At 39.1% G+C, this 25139-nt stretch overlaps 1 protein-coding gene across 1 annotated transcript in view; it reads right to left on the reverse strand.

Annotated features, from left to right (window-relative positions):
* The window catches only part of SLC24A4 (solute carrier family 24 member 4), an 89323-nt gene that overhangs the window by 11070 nt on the left and 53114 nt on the right, over nt 1-25139 (reverse strand). Inside the window, exons 3-12 of the mRNA XM_086463599.1 lie at nt 22286-22362; nt 21016-21090; nt 20427-20511; nt 16814-16917; nt 16038-16112; nt 15012-15037; nt 14271-14324; nt 13063-13205; nt 8151-8320; nt 6005-6149 (exon numbers count right to left, since the gene is read on the reverse strand). Of these exons, the coding sequence (XP_086319725.1) occupies nt 6005-6149; nt 8151-8320; nt 13063-13205; nt 14271-14324; nt 15012-15037; nt 16038-16112; nt 16814-16917; nt 20427-20511; nt 21016-21090; nt 22286-22362 (954 nt within the window). The remainder of the gene's footprint in view (nt 1-6004; nt 6150-8150; nt 8321-13062; nt 13206-14270; nt 14325-15011; nt 15038-16037; nt 16113-16813; nt 16918-20426; nt 20512-21015; nt 21091-22285; nt 22363-25139) is intronic.

Below are 25139 nucleotides of genomic sequence, written 5' to 3' on the forward strand. Positions count from 1 at the left end.
AAATCTCTTGATTGTCCTCATTTACTGTATTTTGGTTTGCAATTTACTGTATTTTAGTTTGCAACACAGAGCAGCCTCAAGGATAATGAGAGTCCCTTCATTTAAAGCTGAACCAGAGGCAAAAACTTAAAAGTGCTCCAGATAATAATAATGGCGATCAGTCCATGGGACCAAGCTAGAGCTAGTCTGAAATAGAACTTCCAAATGCTTATAGTGCAGAGAGCCTACATGTCCTGGTCAATAAGCTGCATAGAAAAAACTTTTAGACAGACTGGAGTCTGCAATACACCATCAGAGTCAGACTTAAGCTATTTTAGTTGGTTAAATTTGATAGCTTTTCTACTTATTCTTCCCTCCAAAAGTGTGGCAGTCAAGCATAGACCACTGATCCACATATTAGCTGCATCAGAACATGCCTAAGCCTTCACATGTGAAAAAAGCTGACTGATCTAAAAAAAAATATAACATCCCTGAAGAGCATGAATCTAAATGGCACACAGAATTTTCATAACTGTGTTGCTATGAATTCATATAAATCACTAATTTAAGGTAACCTGAAAAATGGGAAAGGTTTTCTCTATTTTAAATCTATCTACAAAACAAGAAAGGCTTCCTGGAGTTTACTATTAATCTCTACTTTTCTGGGGGTTTTTTGCTTTTGACAATTGTAAACTTAGAAGAAAAATAAGGCATGTCCAGGCTGGCCTAGGAAGATTATTGCTGCAGAATTGTTGGTGCTCCACTTTAATATTTAAATTCCTTTTTTATCTTTTTAAATCTCTCTACCATTTTTCATTTGGAAAAAAACAACAACAACAAAACTAAACCCAAACCCAAAAAAACACAACTGCTTTTCCCCCAATGAAAAGTGATTTTTAAATCACCTGTCCCCTTGGACCTAATTAGGCTTTATATTTACAAAGATATATTTACACCCACATATCATTACTGATATTAATTCAAATCTCAACCTGAAAACGCGTAACAGTAACATACACACCTCCACACCAGGAGCTTTGTAATAACCCAGACAGCAAGTAAATTTCTGCTAGAAAGTGCTGTTGTTCATTAGAGTTGAGACTGACTAGAAAACTTTAATATATGTAAATCAGCAGATCTGAAAGCCTAATTCATTTCTGAGCACACAGAGTATCCAAAACACAACAGAGGAATACAAATTTCTGTCCCAAGTACAGGACTCAACATAGAAACAACTGAAATAGTTATAACAAACTAGTTCCATTGTGAATTTTCCATCAGAATTATTTTCCACTGAAAAAATGCCTTTGTTGCAAAATACAAAATTTCTGAGAAAATGGTTTTCAATTTGCTGTTAGGAAAATTAACACAGCAGCTGCCTCTCCACCTTCTTGGAAAATCCTTATTGATTTCAGCTCTGCAACTTCCCATAGGAAGTGTGGAGGCAAGAGATTCTTTGTGTTACCACACTAGAGACAGGCTACATAGTGTCTAAAAGGGTATCCAAGAAGGCCCAACCCTTGTCAGCCTTCCAAGCGGGCAGCTGACATACTAAAACATTTTTATTGCAGATCTCCTGCAACAGAGCTTTGGAAACAATTTTTTCCTGTGGAAAATACCAAGGTTTTACTTCTCATCCTCATCCAAAAGGGACTATTTTCCAAACTACTGACACTTTTCTCAGAAGTTCCATTTTCCAGAATACAAGTTCCAAATTCCAGGCCACAATCTGTCCAAAACAACTCAGATTTCCATTTTCAGCCTGTGCCTTTACCATACTTTGCAAATACGGATTTATGCCAATAATTTTCTCTTAAAGACACATTTTTTTGTACAGTGAGAACTGGTCCAGTTTCATTTTCTATCAAAGCAGTCTGGTTCATGAGCTCCAAGAACATGATGCAAATCAAAGTGCAGGACATGAGGACAACAGTGACAAGTACCTGAAAAGTGCACTTGTGTTCTGAAATAAAATTCTATGGTAGATGTGCTGTTACATAGACAGTAGCAAGAGGAAGTTCTTCCAAAAAAGCATTTCAGAATACTACAGTTAGGTCCTGCTCTGAAGTACTTTCTTGGAAGAACTTCTCTCTTGCAACATCAAAGAAGCTAAGGAAACTCTCTTCCTCACTCAGCCACCTGTCATGTTTCCAAACTTTGGCAAAAGCAGAGCAAAAAGAGAGTCTGAGGAACAACTACAAAGAGGAATCAAAATTCACTATAAATCTTACTTCAAACACATTAGGAGCACAAAGTCTACTAGTGATCAAAGTATAAGGGAGCACTGAGAGAAGATAGGGGCATTGCAGAGAAGCTAGAAGAACCCTGTGCATCAGTGTTTGCAGAGACAGAAACTATAGAGGTTTCTACATGGAACTCTATTCTGTGTCTGGCTCAACCTTGAGGACATTACAACTCCATAGGGGATACAACAAAGAGCTACAGCATCCTGAGTGTTCAAGTGGGGTACACGGGGTTTGCTTTTTTCACTGTGTTCTCCAATAAAAGAAGACATCAAATGAAGCTAGTAGAAGCCTGGTTCAAAGCAAGTAAAAGGAGATGGCTCTTCACACAACCTTGAAACTCCCTCCCAAAGGATGTTGTGGGTGTTAAATATTTCCAAAGATTCAATGAGATTTTGGCAGGTTAATGAAGAAGAAATACATTAAGGATTTTTAAATACTCAGACATTACACCCAGTCCAGGAAGTTCCTTGAGCTGAAAATAACTGAAGGCCAACTTGTCCTGTCTCACTGTTTCCCAGGCTTCTTCATAAAGTCATGGTTGGAGTCAGAATATTGGGTGAGACAAATATTTGGTTTGACCAAGTATAAACATTTTTTATGTTTTCAGTGAATACTGTTAATTCCTTTTTGCTTCTATCCTACATGTTGTCTTCATGTTTTGGATCCAGACAAAAATAGGTAGGATTGCTAATCTCCTTTATTGCCATCTCATTTTAGCTCTGGGAATTATTATTCCTATTTTAGCTAACACCATCACGACTTACATAAAGCATCCATGGTCCAATCCTGTAAGAGAAGGAGTTCTTCATTTCTGTGAAATCAGCAGGAGCTGAGAACACTGAGTATTTTAAAGGATCCCGAACATGTGACAGTGAATGGGATTTACACATCCATTAAGAGCTGCACAAAAGTGCTTTTCCGAGTCTGGGCTCTAAAAGACTACAGAGCTATGCAAGGGCTTTTACAGATCATTCTGTTGTCAACATATGCCTGCTCAGTTTCATCCTGCTTTATTCTGATCTGTGGGTATTTTTAAAAAGTTTAAGACCTGTTTCCAAACAACTCTAGAGTAATTGAATTGTAAAGCATTAAATGAGCCTTTCTCTTGGAAGATAACCATCATGGCCTAAAAGTTAGGCCAAGAAAGAAATTCCTCATTTACAGAGGATATTTCTTCCCACACAGAAACCAAAGGCAAAGGCTGGTTTGTATGATATGTATGTAGTTTCCATAAAACCTATGTGTTGCCTCCTATTTCAAGACGGGCCTGAATCACACCCTGAGGGTGAATCTCTCTGGGTGTCTGACATACGGGATCTAGGCTGGATGCTACAGTTTGAGACTGTTTTCATATAACAATTTTATTCTCTATTTCTGTGTGTTAAAGCTCTACTTTATTGCTGAGAACTTCCATTGACAGAGGATAAAAGAGCACAACAAGCAAAACTTACAGATGGCAAATGATTAGTAGGAATCAGTCAGAGAAGATGTAGCACTTTAAACTTCACCTACATTTATTTGTTTCAGAAAAAACTTGTTCTTGCAAAAGGATCTAGAATACACAATTTGGAAGAAAGTCAAACCCCAAACTAGGCTAAAAAAGGCGACTACAGAACAGCAGAAAAAAGGGTTTGAGCCAATCCATACCCATTTCTGTTGCAGCTCTTAAAATATTGGAAGAAATTTTCTACTTAGCACACTGCAAACAGTTCACTTGGAAAGTCTATTGGAAAGTGAAAGCATATTCTTCATAGAGCTCTTTATTGTACTGAAAGAATACATGAACTTCTGATCTTTAGAAAATGTATGTGCCTTATTCCTGGCCTGAAAATATATCAAAAGAAAAACAGAGAGGATTCTGGGAAACTGTCTGTAAACTACCTTTTCCCTAAAGCCAGTTTTAAATGTCAGGATTTTTTTAGGCTACTCATTGTGCCACAGTACTTAAACAACAACAAAGCATGATGCTCATTCTTTACATTCTCTCCAAAGTTATTAAAGTAGTACTTGAAAGCAAAAATAAAAGAATTCTCCCTCAGAATATATGAGTTGAGCAATGAGAATCCAACCAACAGATAATCATCTCCAGACAACAGAAGTAACAAAACCTGAAGATAACGATGAGGATTCTAACCAATCACTTTACCACTTTTATGCAACTCTGAGTTCATGTTGAACTTTTGCTCGATTCCAGTATGAACCATATAATCAATGGTTCCACTTTGGCCTGTTACACCTCAATTACTTTTAGAGGCTTTCTCAAAAACACACAAAAAAAAAACTTTAAAAAAGGCCAATGGCATAACTAATAACTCCCTCCTTAGTTCAAAGCATTTTATCCATAGTGAACATCATACACTTAGGAAGCTCTACTCTGCAATCGATTTTTTATTTATAAAGAAGTTGTCTGAGTCTTGAACATATCCAAATATGGTCTCCAGGTAATATTTGCCACATGTCAAGATTTCTGCATTGTCCTGGAATATAAGAAGGAATGCATGATTGCACTGCCCTAATTAAAACTTGAATCCAAAAACTTGTTAAAAACAACTCAGTTAAGAAAATCTTCTTTGCCAACACATGCACTGAATCCTGCATTTTTGAGATGATTTAGGGAGACAGTTTTGGTTTTCAGTAGTTTATTACTGTTACTGTTATTATTTTTGTTGTTGTTATTATTATTAAGAACATGTTCATGTGCACAAGCATATTGCTGACTTGGATCCACTCATTTCACCATACAATAAAACCATTTTTTTCATTATCTCATTGATTATCAAGAGCCCATCTAAAGGCCTATCTTCAGTGAATTAGTTTGTTTCCATTCTTCACCCCCGATGATAGTCTGTAACTGCTGACTGCAAGAAACTCCTGTAAAAGCACACAGTACAGTAACACATGAAAACATAGTTTTATCCAGTCTTCACATAGTATGCTTCAATGTTTGTTTAGAATATCTTCTAAAATGATAGCAACTGAAGCAATGGGATCTCTAAGAAATTAGAATCATATACAACATGGAAAATTCTTCCTTCTTTTTGACTGCATGTGATATTCATTTATGGCAAGTAATATTTATGTTAAACAGTAACTGTGTGACAGATGACAACTGACTCCATGTCTGTGAGGGATGATCTAAGTCTCATTTGGGGGACAGTCAACCTGCAATGTGCTAAGGGCACCAACACAACAAGGTTGATTATATATAGCCCTCTACACCAAAGAGTTTCCAAAAAATGACAAAAGGTGAATATTATTACATACTGCTATTCTAAGAATTTTAAAGACTGTCAAAGATATTAAACACTCTTCCTCCCCCTAAATAATTCTTCCTCTTCATCCAACAAGCCTTCCCTACAGTCACTAAATCAAGTTATTATATATTTATACAGCTAGCTGACTCTGGCCTAGCAATCTCCAGCAGGCCATTATTAACTTTGACTTCAAAATTACTAGCAGTGCAGTGCTCATCGGGTTGGTCTGACATGTTTCTTAATATAAACCTGCCTTACCTGCTTTCTTTTCGCCTCTGGCAAACCAGCACTTCTATCATTATTGTGCATGACGGCTGGAAAACACTTTCCTAAGATCTGCTTTTAGCCATGTTTTAGCCTCCAGCCCAGTTTTACTGTCATCAAACCCAACTTTCAGGCAGTCAAATCAATCCCCTTCCTCCTTTCTCCCCACATACATTGTCTTTTCTTATAACCCAGTGTTCGGCATTTTAATTTTCTTCTCTTCTCTTTCCTTGCTATAAACCTGTGGAAAGCAAGCCTTACCTGGCAATGAAAAGGGAGATAGATTGTCCTGTTCATTTTCCTCCTCTTGGTTCACCACAGGGATGTTCCCATTTCCAATATTAGCATGTCTCCCATTCTGAAGTGGTTTCTTGGAGCCAGTGGCAGATTGGATCAACCGCTGACGCTGCACAGTGTCAAAGACAAAACTGCCATAGTTTGGAAAATACTGACTTTGTTAAATCTCAGTTTTGCTGTCTGTCCAGTCCCACTCACATGAACCGTGATGTTTCTCCCAAAGCCTTCCTTCCAGTCAGCAACAAACAAATCTGTCTGTGGCCTATCTGTCTTCAACAGGCCAGTGTTGAACATCCATGTCAAAATTACTGGCAGGAGTCTTTCAAGCCATGGTTGATAAAGTTATCATATCTCTTCTTCCACACCATGTTTTAACGAGTGTGGTTATTCTGAAGCACTTCTCACTCAACAGTTCCCACTCAAACCAGCAATAGCACCATAATCTAGAGGTAATACTCAAGACATTTCCTCACTATTAGAGTTGGCTTACGAATAACTCATTACACAGGATCTCTCCTACTCAGGTCGAATTCTTCTCCCTCCTTCTCAGCCCCATTCCTTGAGGTAAATGTAAAGGTCCTACTTATAATTTCAAAGGCAAGACTAACACCTGTTGCCCTTGTCCAAGTATATCTTTTCATGAAGCTCATACTTGCCCCTGCAGACACATACAAGACTGCTATAGTTCCAATACACAGTACAGCAATTACAGGGGTAGGTTTACAATGTCAGTATATTTACCCATTAATACACTAGGCAATGTGAGATGTAACAGCAATTTCCTACTTTTATAAAAAAAGAAATATTTTTAGTTTGTTAGATAAGATAATGCAGGGTTGATAAGTGTTCTCATGAGAAATTGTTGCAACTTCCTAAAAAGTGCTCTGAAATGCCTTGAAAAATAAAGTAACTGCACAACATGCAAAAAAATTCTGAAACTAGTATTACCACACTGTAATTAAAAATAGAGAAAATGCGTATCTGAATACTTTGCAAAGCTTTGGCAGTGAGAATATGTAAGAACGTAGATCCAAAATGCTCTGGTTTAGAGAATGTTTTTTGCAGATGTTGAACTAGCAAGTATCAGCTCTCTGTGCACATATCCATTAAGAATTAATTTTTTTCTGATCAATGAATTGCCTTCAAAGCAGAACTTTTATAGAATCAGCTGCTGCTTGTGTGCCCTATCTGATCTTCCGCTCTTGACTGTATGCCACCTGCTGACTTCCTAATAAACATTTCACTGTTTTACTGTTAAGTTGGACTTTTGTTACAAATGTATTAGTGCTGCTTTCTTTCATTGGGGTATTCACAGTGCTGTGTAGACACATGAACTGTGCTATGATGTTCAAATTCTAGGAACTTGCTAAAGCTCATATTTCTAACCTACTGAAATTAATTTATTTGCCAGAGTAAAAACCTCTTATATTCGACATTGTAGGGTGCAAAGGATAAAATCCTGCCTTCATAGAAGCCAAGGTTGGCAGGCCAAATATTTCACACAAGCTCAGAACAGTGTCACTTGGCCAGTCCTGTCACTTCAGCTGCAGGGTATGAAACAAGCAATATATGATGGTGACAATATATCACGAAAGAGTTAACTGAAACTTCCCAGGGCAAATTCCCCTCATGAAAATATTTTGGTCCATTTTCATTTCACGCTGAGGACTACACTGAAAACTAAAGAGGTAGGCAAATATCTGATATGATCGTGATGTGCTGCTAATATAAGAGTAGTTCTTACAGATTTTTGGTTGCCCTGTCCATTATCCTTTCTTAGCCTGACCACTTGTGTAATGATCAAAACTAACTCTTCTGTTGCATATAAAATCCAAATGTGCACACGTACACACACACACACTGAAACAAACATCTTCTGGCAGGGAGATAAGGGACACCTTCCCTGGTAACTGCCCTCCCATTAAGTCAGGCAGCATCACTAATTTGGAATCCATCTTCAAATCTGCTGTGACGTAGCTACTAGAGAAACACATAGCTCTAGCCCATCCCTAAGAACATGGGAGAATCTGAATTCCAGAATCACTGTGAGCATGGCTCTTTGGCAATGGCTCTGCCTCATAGTCATTTATTGTTTTCTTAATGAACCTACCTCATTAATGATGAGTCGGCTTGCCATGCGCATCCTGGTGCGTGGTCCAAACTTGTTTGTAATCATAATCCGTAAACCAGCTTCAGGGAACCGGTATTTGGGGGGACTGGAGCAGATGATCTCATCCACCATCACAACACTGTTTTTGCCATACTGCTGCATCCCCTTCACTAATGATCACAATGGACAGAGTTAGTTGTGCAAATGATCTTACCATGCTTCCCATCACCCAGAGTCGTTCTTTTCAGGCTCAGGTGGGGGTAATCCTCAGCTAAATGCTTGAATTTACAAGTGACTTTCCTGTATCTGCAGCCTGGTGAATCTGCTCACCAGTTGTGCACTTCATTTAGATCACATGCTGAAAAGGGATTGTACTTTGCTAAGGTAGCCGCCAACACACTCTCAGATGAACAGGAGCAGTTTTTACCCAGCCACTGATGCTGTAGTAACAGTTTTCTTTGCTTATGTCCCACTACAGTTTTCTAAGTCTTCTGTAAAAGCACTTGCACTGTGGCAGTGTGGGCAGCGTTCCTGAAACTTCTAAAGCTATCCCATTGGATCAAGGTGCTGCACATCCAGAAGTCCCTAATGTGCTCACTCCTTTTGGAAATCTTCACTTTACTCCCACAGAATATTATCAAAATCTCTAACATGATAAGATTTGAAATAATGAAAACCAATAATTGTCAAGAACAAATGTATGTTATAAATAAGCCTTTGTTAATATAAAGGACCCTGTACTAAGGTTAAGAGTTTTGTTCTACCATGTTAAGAACACAGAGAGACAAAATTATATTGGGAATCAACACAAGTACAGGCAAGGACTTTTAGAGCTCAATAATAAACCAATATTCTCACAAATGCTACAGACTACACATAGCAAGCAGAGCAAGGCTCAGCAGACAGGAGACATACCCATGTGGTGTTAGAAAGCAGGGCAGGAAATACGCATATGACTGATAAATATTAATTATTACATGTAATAATATGTATGGGAAAAAACCCAACACAATTCTTTGCTGCTTGTTTTCTGCTTTGCTTAGCTTGGCTTCACCCTCCCACTCCCCTTTTGCATTAAGTTACTTACATTAAGAAGAGGAAGATAATTTAGGAAGTAGAAGTGAAAGATAATTATTAGTGCATGGTTCCAGCCAGGAAGCAAAGGAAATCTAAGAAAACATTCAACTCAAAGAAAGTAATTAAAATGGACCTGTTCTAAACACACAGAAAACTATATTGTTATTTTTTTTTGCATTGTTACAGTGGCGAAATATTTTTGTTTTTCAGGAAGAAGGCTGGATCCATGCATGCATGTAAATCACATCATGCAATAAAGGCTTTGCTGTCTCAAGCATCTTCTAACATATTTGAAGTTGAAGAAATACATCCTTCCATTATCATTCAACAAGAAAAACCTAGCGAGCCTATAAATAACCAGTAAACAGTCACTTACAGCTTTTACCCTTTAGCATTTGAGTATGTTGCTTTGTTTCACTAAAATGAGTTTTCAACGAGTAGACTGGGGTCACCTGAACTGTCATAAAGAGATCTTTGGTTTCACAAAGAAAGACGCCCTACTCAAAATTCCACTCTGTAGTCTTGTCTTGCAGCTTAATATCTCTAATGAAGAACAGAACCAGTAGTAATTTTGCATTTGGTAAACATGAAGGAGCAATTATCCTCCCCCCACCCCAACATCTAAAACAAATTAATCTTGCTGAGTACTGCAGCTGATGATGCAAATAAGAAGCACATCCATTCCAATGACTCTTACAGTTAGAGCATAGCAGCTTTTCTGTCTATAGCCAGACAAGCTTCCTAGGAACCAGTCCTCACAGACCACAGTAGCTTAACGTTTGTTTTAGTTAGACAAAGAAAAAGAAATGTTTGACAGCAATCCCGGTAATTGCTCTCAAGTGAGTTTCTCCAGTGAAGTCTCTAAAGTGCATCTTTATCTTACAGTGTCATGAAAACCATGGAAGCACTGCAGTTACTCTAGAACTGTTTCTTAGAGCACTAAGGAGACAGTGACCAAACATACTCAGCTTCGATGAAATACCATGATAAAAAACCAGCACTGATGTGAATGCATCACTATAAATATATATATAACTAACTACAGCTGTTTTTACTTACTTATATTTTCATAATAGCTCTTCAGTCTCACTCCCTATGCCCACAAACGTACATACCTTAGCCCCATATGGTAGAAAAAGGCTCCACCTAAAAATCGTGAAAGTAGTTGTCACAAACGTGAGACAGAGAAAAGTCTTTTTTGCACCCCATTGTGATATTCCTTAGAAAAATATCTTCTGAGAATGGCTTTTCTTTTTAACAAGCTACCTAAACTTCCTGCTCGCCATGAAAGGTCATCACCAACAACCCTGTCAGCTTCTTGCTGACTTTGGTTGACTCCTGATCAGGCCCTCAGAAACCCACTTTTTTCAAAAGTTTCTGGTTTTAGGCAGGAATCGAACCATGCCACCTGGTGGAAATTTGGGTCAACATAATAAAAGCCCAGTGCAGTGAGCCACATGTTTGTACTCTGAAAATAGCAGCATTATTCACAAAGTACAAATATTTCACCTTTACCTGTGTGTAGAACTCGCCCCTGAAACTGAATTTATCTTATGGTGAAAAGCTCTCCTTTTTCTTTCCGAAATGAGTAATGGAAGCTTTTGTATTGTACCTTTGGAAGCTCTTGAAAGTTAAAAAAAAACTTACAAGCATAAAAGAGAGCTGTGCAGCATGTGAAGCCCCCTTTTATCTGCACCTTGAGCAACAGACTAACCAACCTCAGCAGGAAGAAAGTTCCTCACCCAAAGCAACTGTTCTTTTTTGGGAAAGTAATCAGGCTTTCCTCCTGTGGAAAGTCAGATTAAGGTTAGACCTACGCTTTGGTGAAGCCAAGGGAAGTTTTTTGGTGGATCCTGAAACTTGCTAACCACTGGTTGGAGGTAAGGCAGAGGGCAGCTTTAGTTTTCTCCCTGCTACTAGCAGTGCTCCTGTTTATGAAAGCTGCTTCTGGGGAAGGTGCAGCTCAGCTTGTGAAGCCAGTCAAGCGTCAACTAACACAGAGCCACTTATAGGTCATGGCATGTTGTGACTCAACAGGAGGGATATGCAACAGGCAGTCATGTGATGGTTTTCCAGGACAGCTTCTTGACACATAAAGCACCCGTCTACAAAGCAGCTAGGCTAACACTGCCCTCCTCCTCTCCCACTACTCACTCCAAACCCTGTGACCTCCTTAAACTCTTCTTCATGTTCTCTCTCATCCTAGGTATATTTGCTTGTCATAATAGCTCCATTCTCACACTCTGAAGAACGGTCCCTCCAGCGCAGCTTATATTTGCGTAATGAGTGCTAGAGAAGGCAAAGGGAATCTGACTGAAACAGGAGTCTCGGTTCCTCTTTGAGGGCAATTAGAGAAGAAATCTGCTGTGAACAGTTGCTAGTGGAGACATCATTCTCATGAGTCCAGGCTTTTATTAGATTTCTTGCTCCTTTTCCTAAAGGTTCTGCATGCTCTTCACAAGCATTAAATAATCTTCACATTTCCTGAAAAGGAAATAGGTGGACAGGCAAGCACTCTGCACTGTCATCCCTTTACCACATAGGAGCTAGAGAGGAGATCGTGCAGGGAGGTGACATCAGAACCCAACAAATCCCTCAGAAGTAAAAACCACTAATGTCTGTGTTCTTTCACTGGGTGACCCTTTTCCTGTGTCCCTACTTGAATACATAAGTAACAACTGCCCTAGGAGGTATCTTCTGAACCTTGTATGTATGTACCTCCACGTTCAAGTGACAGACTTCACTATATCATAGTCAGTGTTCACAAAAATTCTTTGTAAAATGAGATCAAAGTATTTCAAAGACATCTTCATTTAATTATGTTACAATGTCCTATGAGAAGTAATTTTATATCTGTATTACGCTATTGTCTAAACACCATATCTGAGACCAGAGTATCAGTGCGCTGTCATCGCATAAACCTGTACCAAGTGACAGTACCTCCCCTGAAGAGATCCCAGCCCAAACATTAAAAGCAGAAAAGAGTGGGATTCTCCAAGTCTGCTCTAAATTCCTGTTTGCCGCTATTTGTTACTACATGAGGACCTTTCCAAATGCTACCTACACTGCTGCTGAGCTCAGCCTCCTAGAATGGGAGATGTTTGCAAAGAACAAAGCAAGGAGACCTCACTCGTTAAGAGTAGCCCAAGAGCTCACTAAATTACATGGTTTGTGCTTTGAAGGTAGGAATGATTTTGCTCTACAGAGAAGAGGGAATGGAAGAGAAGAAGAATAAAACAATGATAAAAACAGGCTTACAAAAAAGCCAAAAATACCCAGGTGTGTTTTCTTACCTTCAGAAGCTGGGTATCATCTTCTTCCCCTTTACGACAAAGACACAGACAGCAAAGAACCTGCATTTTTCAGTTTTACGTATGTGCTTGGCAATGTATGCAGAGCTATTTAGGCATGTGAAAGTCAGTCTTCTGAGGATCTGAACTCAACATGTAATCCTTCTTGCCCACTGATCTGCCCATGTCCTTTCTTTCAACACCCAAGTCTCAGCTTCTAGTTCCAAACTAATCTTTGAAGTGAAAATTACCTTCTTCCTGGCAAAAAAAAATGATTCCTTTCACAAGTGCTGTAGCTCATCACCGAACAGGAGATAAAAAGGGAGCAAAATTGCCAATGTGCAAAGCAGTTTGTTTTCAGAATATATATAAAAAAATTGCATTAGTTTTCTCTTATGTGGCAGTCTGACTGCTGAATTGTTAAGTTAACCCAGTAAAAATACCTGCTTCTGACTGAATAGTAACACTCTTTAGATCCGCATTAAAGAAATAAAAAGGATATCCTGTGAACTACACTTTTCCAAGTCCTGTCTGCTCAGCCTTACCTTTGCACAGTAATGGAATGGATGGGTCATCACAACTAGAGGCATAACATTTATTACCACCTTCCAGCTCATTGTTGGTTGTGTCACCATTTCCAACATTCTTGCTTTTAAGGGTGAAGAAATTTTGCATCCTCACATTGTACCTGCAAGTGCAAAGGAAAGGTCTGAAGAGGTTGGATTGTTGCACTGTAAAACTTTTAAGCATCTGAGAACAACTTATGTAGGCAAGCAGTAAAGCCTAGATGCATGTTCTCTGACAACTAACAGGAAGTTAAGAGAAAAGACTATCCAAATCAGTGGCAAGCTGATAGGAAAGCAAGGGCTGCACCTGTCTCTCATGAGATACAGCAAACTGCAAAAAGACACTAGAGCAGATTTAGTGAAAACAGAACAGCAGAGCTGCAGATTTTGGAGCCAGGACATTCACTCTACAATGGCTTCTTTCCTCCTGCATCAGCTCACAATTCACCTCACTGTTTCTCTCAGTACTGTGTTCTCCATGGCAGGTGTCTGAGCATTTCTGGGACTGTTGACCATACCCTTCTAAAGAAAGAATGCATCTATCTTGGCACTAGGGTGGGATCTAAGAGGGCTGTCAATGAACTCTGCTAAGACCTGATGTAGGAGAAAAGGGAGGCTGAAGTTCCAAAAAGGGTGGTTTGAGAGCGGAGGGCACCAAGGGGTAAGTCTAAGCAACTTGCAGTAGAAGGCTGGACTCACAGTTCCTTGCAGTAACAGACAGACCTCTGACTCTCCTGTCAGAGGAAGTGACACGACAGAAGAAGGATGTCAGTATACAATCTGGTATGAGATGGTCTGAAGACAAATACATGCTTAGCGGTCTGCTAATGTTCCTTGGCCTTCCTCTCCAGAGGTTACAAAATATGTGTAATAGCTGACATGCTGTGTGCGTACAATCCAGAGTACTCAGTGGACTTTTTCATATGTCTGTATAAATGACATTTTCTCTCAACTTTTTCTGAAAGCTTCTTTACCTCAGTGCACTACGAAGAGGATGCATGAAAATATTTGCTGCTGACTGAGCACAAATCTAGAGTGAAACTGGTTAAGCACGAAAAAGCAAGGAATCTTACACAGAAACATGACTGGCTGTATAGTCCTCAGCAGGAAGGCCAAGGACAAAACCACATCAAAAAAATGATGGTCAATTAACATCTAAAGGGCATATGGAGGAGAAAAGCACTTACTTCATGATAAGTATGTAGAATGAATACATAATGATGAGTACAAGGCTTTCCCACCTCAAAGAGAAAAAAAAAAGTGTTATAAGGCCATTCAAATAGCTGTATGCTTTACAAGTTTTAAGTAGGTGTGTGCATTAAACATCTAGTACAAGTCATATTTCTGTACACAGGATTCACATCATTAAGATTAGATGGTGTCTCAGCAGAATGGAGGGGAAGCAGACTCTCAAGTTCCAATAAACATGCGAATAAAATGTAATGCATATATTTCAGAAAAGTGCTATGCAGACTGAAACCATCTGAGTATCATAGTGCCAAGGCCTTTTGTTGTTTCAGTGCTGAAGCACAGGCCAGGTAGTCCGAGAGGACCCTTTTAGAAGATGCTTATGGTCTTCCACTAGGATTCCACTTTAGACTGTTCTTTGGGACACCTAACATCCCCATAAATATTAACAGCCAGAATCAGAGCAGCAGAACTTTGTTTACTCTCCCTGCATGTGCGAGTCTTCAGGCCTTACATATACCCTATTTACTTCATTAATGTTTCCAGGTTCTTAAATTTTCTTTTAGTTTTCCCTGATCATCATAAAAAATATAACCAAAGAAAATACATATGTTTTCCTGGGTGTCAAATCTAGCTCATACTCCCAGCATGTATGAATGAAAGCTAATCACACTGCAACTCTATTTACCGATGAGCTCGTGGCAAATACAGTACTGTACGGAATAATTTACACAACTTACCATTCTATTTTCTCATCATATATGAACTAGAAGAAGGAAAAGAAAAAAGGAAACACACAAATTGACCATTTCTCTGAGCTATCTTGAAAACCAGTCAAATTTATTTAATAAATATCAGTCATATTTAGCCAGAAGCTACTTAGGTTTTGAACCTTTCTAACCAGAACTTTCACCGTATGGATAGTGCCACTCACAAAGCACAAACCTTATGAACAAGGCATGGCTTCCTCTTAGTGATCGTTATAAATACTATTTAGTAAAACAGTGTAAGCATGTGAAAACCAGACAGATACACACACATGTATCCACACGCTGTGCTGTGTAAATGACAGCAAAGTCAAATATTCTGAAGAGGCCTAGCTCCGAGTCCTTTTAACAGCTAAATTAGTTTTAGCAGAAAAGGCAGCCAAGTAGTTATACACATTTTACTCCACCCTATGTAAGTCCTGTAACTGAATGGGCAGCTAGCGATCCATATTTCTTACAAAACAAACAAAATGGATTCTTTCCCTCCTTGCCACCAGACACAGTAAATGCGTACATTCAGTAACTACTACACCGCTCTAGATTAACAAAGTGATATCTCACCACTATGATGGTGGTCTATTTATAAAATGCTCTATTTATAAAAATTTACCCAGAATCTGCGAAATAAAATTACTGTGTAAAAGCAAGAAACAGACATCTTCCCTATTTAAAATAGAAGTGCAGCTCAAAACTTTTCATCTCCACTACAAACAGTCCCCTAGGTCAGAATTGAGTGCTAACTGCACTGTGTAACAGTAGCCTGCTAGCCTGCAGAATGTTACAGACTGTAGGTGCAAAATGAATGGACACTGATGGACATGATGGACACATATTCTGGGAGGCTCTATGAAGTTTTCATACAGTTTTGGACCATATTGTGGAGCTCTCACTTCTAGATGTCAGTAGAACTAGCTGGGAAAGTATATCAATGGTTAGCAGGTTTCTAACCTCCAAAAATTCAAGCAATGTAACATATTAATTAGTAAGAGAACTACTTACAACAATAAGTATGATCACAGATATTGTGTAGTACACAGAGTCCCGGAACACAGCCCACTGGGTGAGACAAACCACCTGAAAAATATCACACCTTCAGCCAACAAAAATATGCTATTTTAAAGACAAAACAAAGGCCTCTACCTTGCAGTCACTTAGGTGTCTGAGCAGAACTATTATTAGCAACAATTCTGGAACAAATCACAGTTTTATGCTAACAGGAAGTTAGTGGATCTGTAATAACCACCAGTAATAAAAATCATATAGAAACTTCCATTAATGAAGCACATTTCTTACTAATAGTATTTTAATTGGTTATAATTTCAATTGTAAAGTACAATTCATTGTACTGCAGTAAATCAGTGGCTCCCACTTCACTATATTTGTGGATCTATTGGACTTAATACCTGAAAAAATATGATACACAGTCTAACCATCTACTGAGTAGAGAGAGCAAATCTCATGCTTGTGTCCTAGATTCTTTCATAACCATTAGTACCAGGAAGGATTAGCAGATGCCACTGATCAGTTGATTATGAACACAGCACTGTATGAAGAGGAACCAGTTTCCTGTATGTAACATGTTCAGAGTGCTGAAACTACAGCTGAACTTTTTGGAAACGTGCTATTTGTAAATTCCTTCCAACATTTTACATTTTTCACAATGTCAGCCTATTTTTGGTTTTGACTAGTACTCCTTTTTTTTTTTTTAGTATTTGCCCATGGAAATCCTGAAATTGTAAGCAATTGAATTCCATAAAGATAAGTATCTTACTAACCTGTCCTGCAAATATTCCACAGACACCAACAATGCAGAGGATGTTGAAAACTGCTGAACCGACAATGGTCCCAACTCCTACATCTCCATGAGTGATAAATACACCTGCAGAGGGAGCAAAACATGCATACTACCTTCTGTGACTTCATTTTAGGTCACAGGCAATTACTTAGAACATGTACTACCTGAGAACAACAGGTTGTTTGAAAGTTTAACCAAAATATGTTTCATAATAAATGCTCACTTCTCTGTGGAATATTTTGTGCTTTTAGTCTACCTAGCAGCTCCCCATTTTTGGCTTAACATCTCTACATATATATTTTTATTAAAAGTAAATTATTTCTTAGCTAGTTAGTTCAACAGTGAGTCCTGTATTTCACAGCCTGGTTGTTAGTGCTGTAGTAATCTGTTCAAATGAGTATAAAATATCTCCAGTCACATCAGGAGCATGGAATTTGTTTCAAACAGTATAATAAAGCAAAGAAACCTTTCTCCCAAGTAAGAAATCAGATCTCTCTTGCTGAAGGGAGCCTCAAAGGCTTACACTTATTTATTTTTAATAAGCTGTACATGAGGTTATAGTGCATTACTTTAGAATGTATTTCCTTAAAGTTTGTAAAAATGTCAGTTGGGATAGTAGCAGAAAGTTTACTAAGGCTTTGTTATAGACAGATTTACCTACCATGCTGCTAGAAAGCTACAACCTAGTTGCCATTACTGAAACTTGGTGGGACAACTCCCATGACTGGAGTGCAGCTATCTATGGCTACAGGTTGTTCAGAAGGGACAGGCGAGGAAAGAGGGGTGGAGGCGTTGCCTTCCACATCAAGAAATGAATAGAGTGTGAAGAGTTGTCTCTGAAGAACAGCCATGAGCAGGTTGAAAGCTTACGGGTAAGAATTACAGACTGAGTTAGAAGCAATTAGAGGCAACAAAGGGAACCTTGTGGTTGGTGTCTACTACAGGCAGCCCAATAAAGGGGAGCCTATTGACAAAGCCTTCTTACTCCAGCTACAGGAGGCTTCGTGCTTGCAGGCTCTCATCCTGCTGGTGGACTTCAGCCATGCCAACTGCTGCTGGAAAAGCAACATGGGGAGCTATAGGCAATCCAGAAGACTCCTCCATCAAGGATAACTTCTTAAGGCAGGTAATAGACAGCCCTGCCAGAGGGGATGCAATACTGGACCTGTTGGTCACCAGCACAAGTGACCTAATCAGTGACATCAAGACCGGTGGCAACTTAGGCTGCAGAGAACATGCAATGATGGAGTTCACAGTCCTGAGGGATATGGGTTAGGCAAAGAGTAAAGTCAGGACCCTGAATTTTAGGAAAGCAAACTTCCAGCTCTCCAAGGAGTTGGTCAATAGGACCCCCTGGGAAACTGCCCTGAGGGACAAGGGAGCAGAACAGAGCTGGGGGAGTAAAGTGCCTCCCACTGTAAGAGGTGATCATGTCCATGACCACCTGAGGACCCTGAACATACATAAGTCTACGGGACCTGATGAGATGCACCCCAGAGTCCTGAGGGAATTGGCTGATGTAGCTGCCATGCCACTCTACACGATATTTGAAAAGTCATGACAGTCAGGTGAAGTCCCTGGCGACTAGAAAAAGGCAAACATTGTGCCTATTTTTAAAAACAGTAGAAAGGAGGACCTCGAGATCTACCAACCTGTCAGCCTCACCTCTGTGCCTGGGAAGATCATGGAACAGATCCTCCTAGAAGCTATGCTAAGGCACATGGAGGACTGGGAGGTGATTTGAGACAGCCAGCATGGCTTCACCAAGGGCAAGTCCTGCCTGACCAACCCAGTGACCTTCTATGATGGAGTGACTACATTAGTGGACAAGGGAAAAGCCATAGAATGTGTCTATCTGGACTTCTGTAAGGCCTTAGACACAGTCCTCCCTTCTCTAAATCCTTTTATCTAAATTAGAGATATGGATTTGATGGGTGGACTGTTCTGTGGGTGAGGAATTGGTTGGATGATCACATCCAGAGGGTAGTGGTCAACAGCCCAATTTCCAAATTTCCAGATGGAGATCAGTGATGAGTGGTGTCCATCAAGGGTCTGTACTGGGACGAAAACTGTTCAGTATCTTCATCAGTGACACAGACATGGGATCAAGTGCACCCTCAGCGAGTCTGCACACGACACCAAGCTGAGTGGTGCAGTTGAAACGCCTGAGGGACGGGATGCCATCCAGAGGGACCTGGACAAACTCGAGAAGTGGGCCCATGTGAACCTCATGAGGTTCAACAAGGCCAAGTGCAGGGTCCTGCACCTGGGCCAGGGCAACCCCCGGTATTAGTACAGGCTGAGGGATGAAGGGATTGAGAGCAGATTGAGAGCAGCCCTGCCGAGAACAACTTGGGAGTACTGGTGGATTAAAAGCTTGGTATGAGCCGGCAATGTGTGCTTGGCAGCCCAGAAAGCCAACCGTGTACCCTGGGCTGCATTAAAAGAAGCGTGGCCAGTAGGTTGAGGTAGGTGATTCTGCCCCTCTACTCTGTTCTGGTGAGACCCCACCCGCAGTGCTGCATCCAGCTCTGGGGTCCTCAGCACAGGAAAGACTTGGACCTGTTGGAGCCGGTCCAGAGGAGGGCTTCAAAAATGATCAGAGGGCTGTAGCACCTCTCTTATGAAGAAAGGCTGAGAGAGTTGGGGTTGTTCAGCCTGGAGAAGGCTCCAAGGAGACCTTATTGTGGCCTTTCAATACTTAAAGGGGGCCTGTAAGAAAGATAGGGACAAACTTTTTAGCAGGGCCTGTTGCGATAGGACAGGAGGTAATGTTTTTAAACTGAAAGAGGGTAGATTTAGACTAGATATAAGGAAGAAATGTTTTACAATGAGGGTGGTGAAACACCGGCACAAGTTGCCCAGAGAGGTGGACGATGCCCCATCCCTGGAGACATTCAAGGTCAGGTTGGACGGGGCTCTGAGCAACCTGATCTAGTTGAAGATGCCCTTGCTCACTGCAGGGGGGTTGGACTGGGTGACCTTTAAAGGTCCCTTCCAACCTAAACTATTCTATGATTCTACGCTTCTATGAAATTTGCTGCTTTCTCCCTTCTCTATCACTGTAATCCTGTGTCCTTCCTTCTCTTAGTAGTACTGCTTTTGCCATTTAGACCTTCTCTCTATACCAATAATCTTTAATATTTCAGAGATTACTTTGAATAATTCTGTAAGTAACGTATGCCATGTCCTTCTGCCTTTAACAGATCTGACTTACCTATACATTAATTTGTTTTTTTCCCATGATCCCTGTTCTCCTACTTCCTTGCTAAAATTAATTCCCTTTATTTGGGAAGACAGAAGCCAAAGACACATCAAATATCTCAAATTCTCTCTCAGGGGACTTCAATAAATCTCTTCTTTTCCTTCCTATGTTCAGAATCAGCCATTCCTCTGTGTTTTGAGAGGAGATTCACAGTTTCATGAGATATTTTGAGTAGTTAATTACACCATGAACTACAGACTAGCTGACAGCTGCAATTGCTGATTATAAATTGACAGAAGAATGGTAGCACTTTTGGATATCTCTGCTTGATTTGCTGCTCATTTTTTTAATGGCAGATCTCCTAAAAGCTAGTGTGTGGGCTCCATACCTATAACAGATGCAAATAGTTCTGGAGTGGAGCTCCCTGCTGCCATGAATGTGGCTCCAGCAACATCTTCACTCAAATGTAGTTTCTGGAAGACAAGCATTGGTAATTTCAGCACTGCTACTGTATTTGCATTACACACTTCTACAGTTGCAAAGATAGAAGCTCTTCAATTTCTGGCCACAGTGCTGCTAAAGGATGAACAGTTACTGTGATACAAAATCAGACACTGCCTTTGGAGAAGGCAAATATACTTTGAGAGAGTAAAATGTTTACACCCTAACTCAACGACGTGATGGACAAAATTACCTACTTACATGTAACTGAATAGCCAGTCATGGCTTACATATAGCTGATTAGAGAGAAGCATCTCTACAGACAAAAGTCACAAGTGACTTTTAAAACCAGAAGTATAATAATAAACCAAACTCATCCAGATGTCATATCCATCCTAGCTACATGCCTCAGGTATATTTAACCAAGGCCAAAAGGTTGACAGGAATGAACTTCAAACAACAATGGCACAGGATGTTTGATTCTATAATATTCTCTAAATAAATCTACAAAAGAGGAATAAAGTTCTTTAACCTACCTCACAAATTTTCTCTAACGATGGAACAAAGAAGTCATCACATACTATAGCCAAAGCATAGAACATATAAAGAGCCTGTAAAGAAAATAAATTCAGGAAATACTTCAGGTTTTACCTGTACATGAAAAGAGGAAAGAAGGCAATGCTATATTTATTCAGACTAGCAGAAATATATAGCTTCATTTTTCATTCCATTCCAAATAAAAAGCCCTCTGCTAATCAATTTATGGCATAAAAACATATTCTTGAATGTAAGATTAAGTTTGAACAAGAGTGTTTGCCAGACCCTAGAATATGAAAGGTACCACAGTTTGACAGAATAGGGTGCCACAATTGACATCATATTAAAGGAAAGTAACGAGTAAAGCTAACAAAGTTACATAGCCATCATCTATATTTTCAATTAATTATCAGATCAAGTAATTAAATGGAAAGTAACACCATGTTGATTAACAATACTCAAGAAATAGTCACACCTGGAAATAACTGAACCCTGACCATAGCTCACTGCACCAAACCTCTCAGGAATGGTCCTGGTTCCCTGCATACATGTGATTCTCCCACTGTCTTATGGCTTTATGCGCTGTACTCACGCAGTACACCTAATCCTGCTGTTGTCCATCAAACACAACTCCTTTTTACTTTACTTTCCCTGAGCTGTGAAGGGAAAACTGGAGCCTGAAGGACTGATTTGTTTTGGGTTTTTTCCTACAATAAAATATAAAACTCTACATGACATATTCTATATTTCTTCAGGGTTGTTTTCTTTTTAATTACAATTGAATCTTTTTCATAAAGGCACAATAGGAAAGAAAGAGAATCAAAAATCTTCCACATCATGCTTGACGCCACCAACAAAGGAATCCCAAACCCTATTTATACAAGACAAAATACAAACAAATACAAGCCTGTGATCCATGCAGCCAGAATTTTATCTCCAAGAGGATGAATGCATAGGCACTGCAAATTCAGACTTGCAATGTTTTCTTAAATAAATCATAGAATCATAGAATCGTTTACATTGGAAAAGACCCTTAAGATCATTGAGATAAACCATTAACCTAACACTACCAAGTCCACCACTTAACCAGGTCCCTAAGATGTTACCTTTTAAACATTCGTACCCTATAGACGTATCACAAATACTGAAATCAAACTATCAGAAACATGGTGATATATACAGAGTGCTATTTAGTAAGGCCACTAAGATGATTAACATCTTACAAGACAAAAGGAAAACAAAAACTAAGCACAGTAGAGGAAAACTTACGGCAATGATATGAAGAAGAATTCCTCCTTGCTGCCGTTCTTTATTTGTAAATATATCTTCAGGAAATTCATTAATGGCTGAAAGAGAAATATACTTTTAAAAAAAAAAAAATAAATTACAGCATCTATAAAGAGAAGACTAAAAAATAAGGATGCATCTGTAGAAATGTAAGACCAAACATGAGTGTATCTTCCAGTTCATTACATTATAGTTTGCCACTTCAGAATCTCTCCTCTGCTCTGTAGAAAAAACAGAGAACTGATACTTAGGTGTTATTAACTATCATCATTCCAGTGACTTAAACCAACCTCCACTGTACCAAGAGTTTCACATTCTTAATGCCTTATTTTTACAATCATCTCCTCTGTCTCTCCTCTAATATAATTCCAAAATGATAGGCACAGGCACAAAAATTCATCCTGAAATAATATGCTTGGCTTTAAGTGTGCCTTGCCTGAAAAGTTATGCAACAGTTGTAACCTTCCATCAGGCTCTGAACTACAAACTTTTATAGGGCTCCACAGTCTTGCAAATTGTTTCACAAGGATTAAAGTGATTCCGAGTACTTTCTCCAGAAACTCTACTATCTAAATCTGGTGAAGGAAGGAATGAAACTGAAATAGTAGGTGGATGATAGGAATGTGCAAAGACATGAGTTTTGGGATTATTTCTGGGTGACAGTGAAGTTGTGTGGAGCTCAGATAAAGGATCTACGTTCCATGCAAAGGCAACAGAGTGAAAAAAAAAAAAACATTCCAGGTGGTGGAGACAAAGACAGCAACTAAATCCAAGGCCTGAAGAAATATATGAGATAGAAAACATCCAGATTGACAAGGCAGGCAGGGATAGAGATCTACAGTGCCTCAGACAGGACTCCGGGAAGTTTAAGGGTGAAAAGTATGTCAGCCACTGGAATCCAAATACACTGAAGTCATTAAATTATTATTCAGAAACAGATGTTCCTTTCTTCAAGGAGTTGCAGATGTAGGTTGACAACAAGATAAGCTCCTGAAGGTTCTTATGAACTTAACATAATATACTGAAACTTGGGGAAGGCAACAGAGGGAATATATGATCAACTTCCCCATATCCAAGTCTGCCAGTTTAAAGAAATGCTTAAGAGCATAATATACGATACTTACGCTGTTCTATTTTCAATTTCAATGGTATATTTTCTCAATTTCTTGATATAATTCTGCAAACAATAACCATGAACATAAAATCCAAGAATTTGAGGTTTGGTTGATGTTTTTAGCTACTAAACTTCAAACACACTAAACCAGCCTTATTTTCAGGAAGTGTTGCACTTGAAATCTTCACTTTAGAGTACCTTAAATTTGAGTTACCAGTAATCATCAAACATACTTGAAAATCTTCGTGCAGTGAGAGGATAATCTAGTTTCAAAGAGCTGAATGACTTGTCATCTCCTCCATCTTTTAGTTTTATATAAATACAAAAATGTCTCTTCTCATCCGTACTACATACGCCTACGTATGTTGCACATGTTGCACATGTCTAGCTTGCAAAAACTGGAACAGTGTCTCTGTGTGAAGTTGAAGATGCCATAGCTCTGTTTTTTCCTTAGTGCCCACTACCATAAATGTATTATTTTCAAATTAATACACTGGCAGCAGACTGTGGTGGAAACGTTACATACATAAATCATACCTTCCTTCCAAAAGTCAAAGTTACTATTTTATGAGATCTCTCTAAAACCTCCAACCTGAAACTTAAAAGCCACTATAGTTTTGATTAAAACTACTAACAGTCTATAAAATATTTAGCATAAAATAAAAATTTGTCAACAATGACTGTAGATCCTTTACTTATTTTCACTAGTCTTTTCAATAAGACCTATTCTCACTGTTGTATTCTGACTAGAACAGATATCAGGACTTGATATGAATACAGCTTTCCCAAAATACATGTGCATCTTTTCTTTTAAATCTCAGACAACAAAAACTACATAAATCTATACCAAATTTTGCTTTTGTAGTTGTAGTTGTATGTAGTTTCCTACTCCTAGGTAAATGTTCTGTTCCTGGTCCTCCTTCTGTAGTCACCAGAAAAAATAAAAGCAATAGTGGATATAAATATACAAATGCATCAGCACAATAGCACACTAATACCCAATTGCTCATTGAAGTATGGAATACCATTCAAGGGTATACAGAGTACTTCACTGCCTAAAGACCATCAGAGAACCAGTGTTTAGCAGGTCTAGCTTAAAGGAAGTGAGTCTGGGTTGCTACAGAACTCCACAGTCTTCAAAGGCCATGATTTGCCCTGTAAAGAGATTTGTGGCCTTATGAAACAGTCTGTGGAAATAGCATTGGTATACAAATGCAAACCACACCGTAAATAAAAGACATTTGCTTACTGAGCCAAACAAATTCAAGTACTTCTATAATCAAAATACGTGAATAAAACATCTTCCTTTCTGTTTGGTTTTCATCACTGTTACCCTCAAACAAGGAAAAGGATAGTGGAAATATATATAAACTGGGAGAAACACGGTTGCACTGTAGTTTTGAAACACTCTGTACTTAGAGATGACATTCTCACTCTTTTCCTGGAAGACAGTGCAGGACAATCCACAAACTATTGGTCAAGACGCATCTATCTGCAATGCTTTTATCTACAGATAAACCTTTTAAAATGCCAACAGAACCTTATATGCATGTAATAGCCAAGCAGGTTCCCTGCAGTAATATACTGCTGTATATAGTAATATAGTAACATCTAATATAGTAATATAGTAAAATAGGGTAGTATTGTTCCCCCCATGTAGCAATCAGGGAGGAATAACCTTCTGGAATAATATTGGAATACCATCGAATTTAAGATCTTCTT

This window comes from Leptosomus discolor, chromosome 3 (assembly GCF_034619465.1).
Source record: "Leptosomus discolor isolate bLepDis1 chromosome 3, bLepDis1.hap2, whole genome shotgun sequence".
In the NCBI taxonomy this organism is placed as follows: domain Eukaryota; kingdom Metazoa; phylum Chordata; class Aves; order Leptosomiformes; family Leptosomidae; genus Leptosomus; species Leptosomus discolor.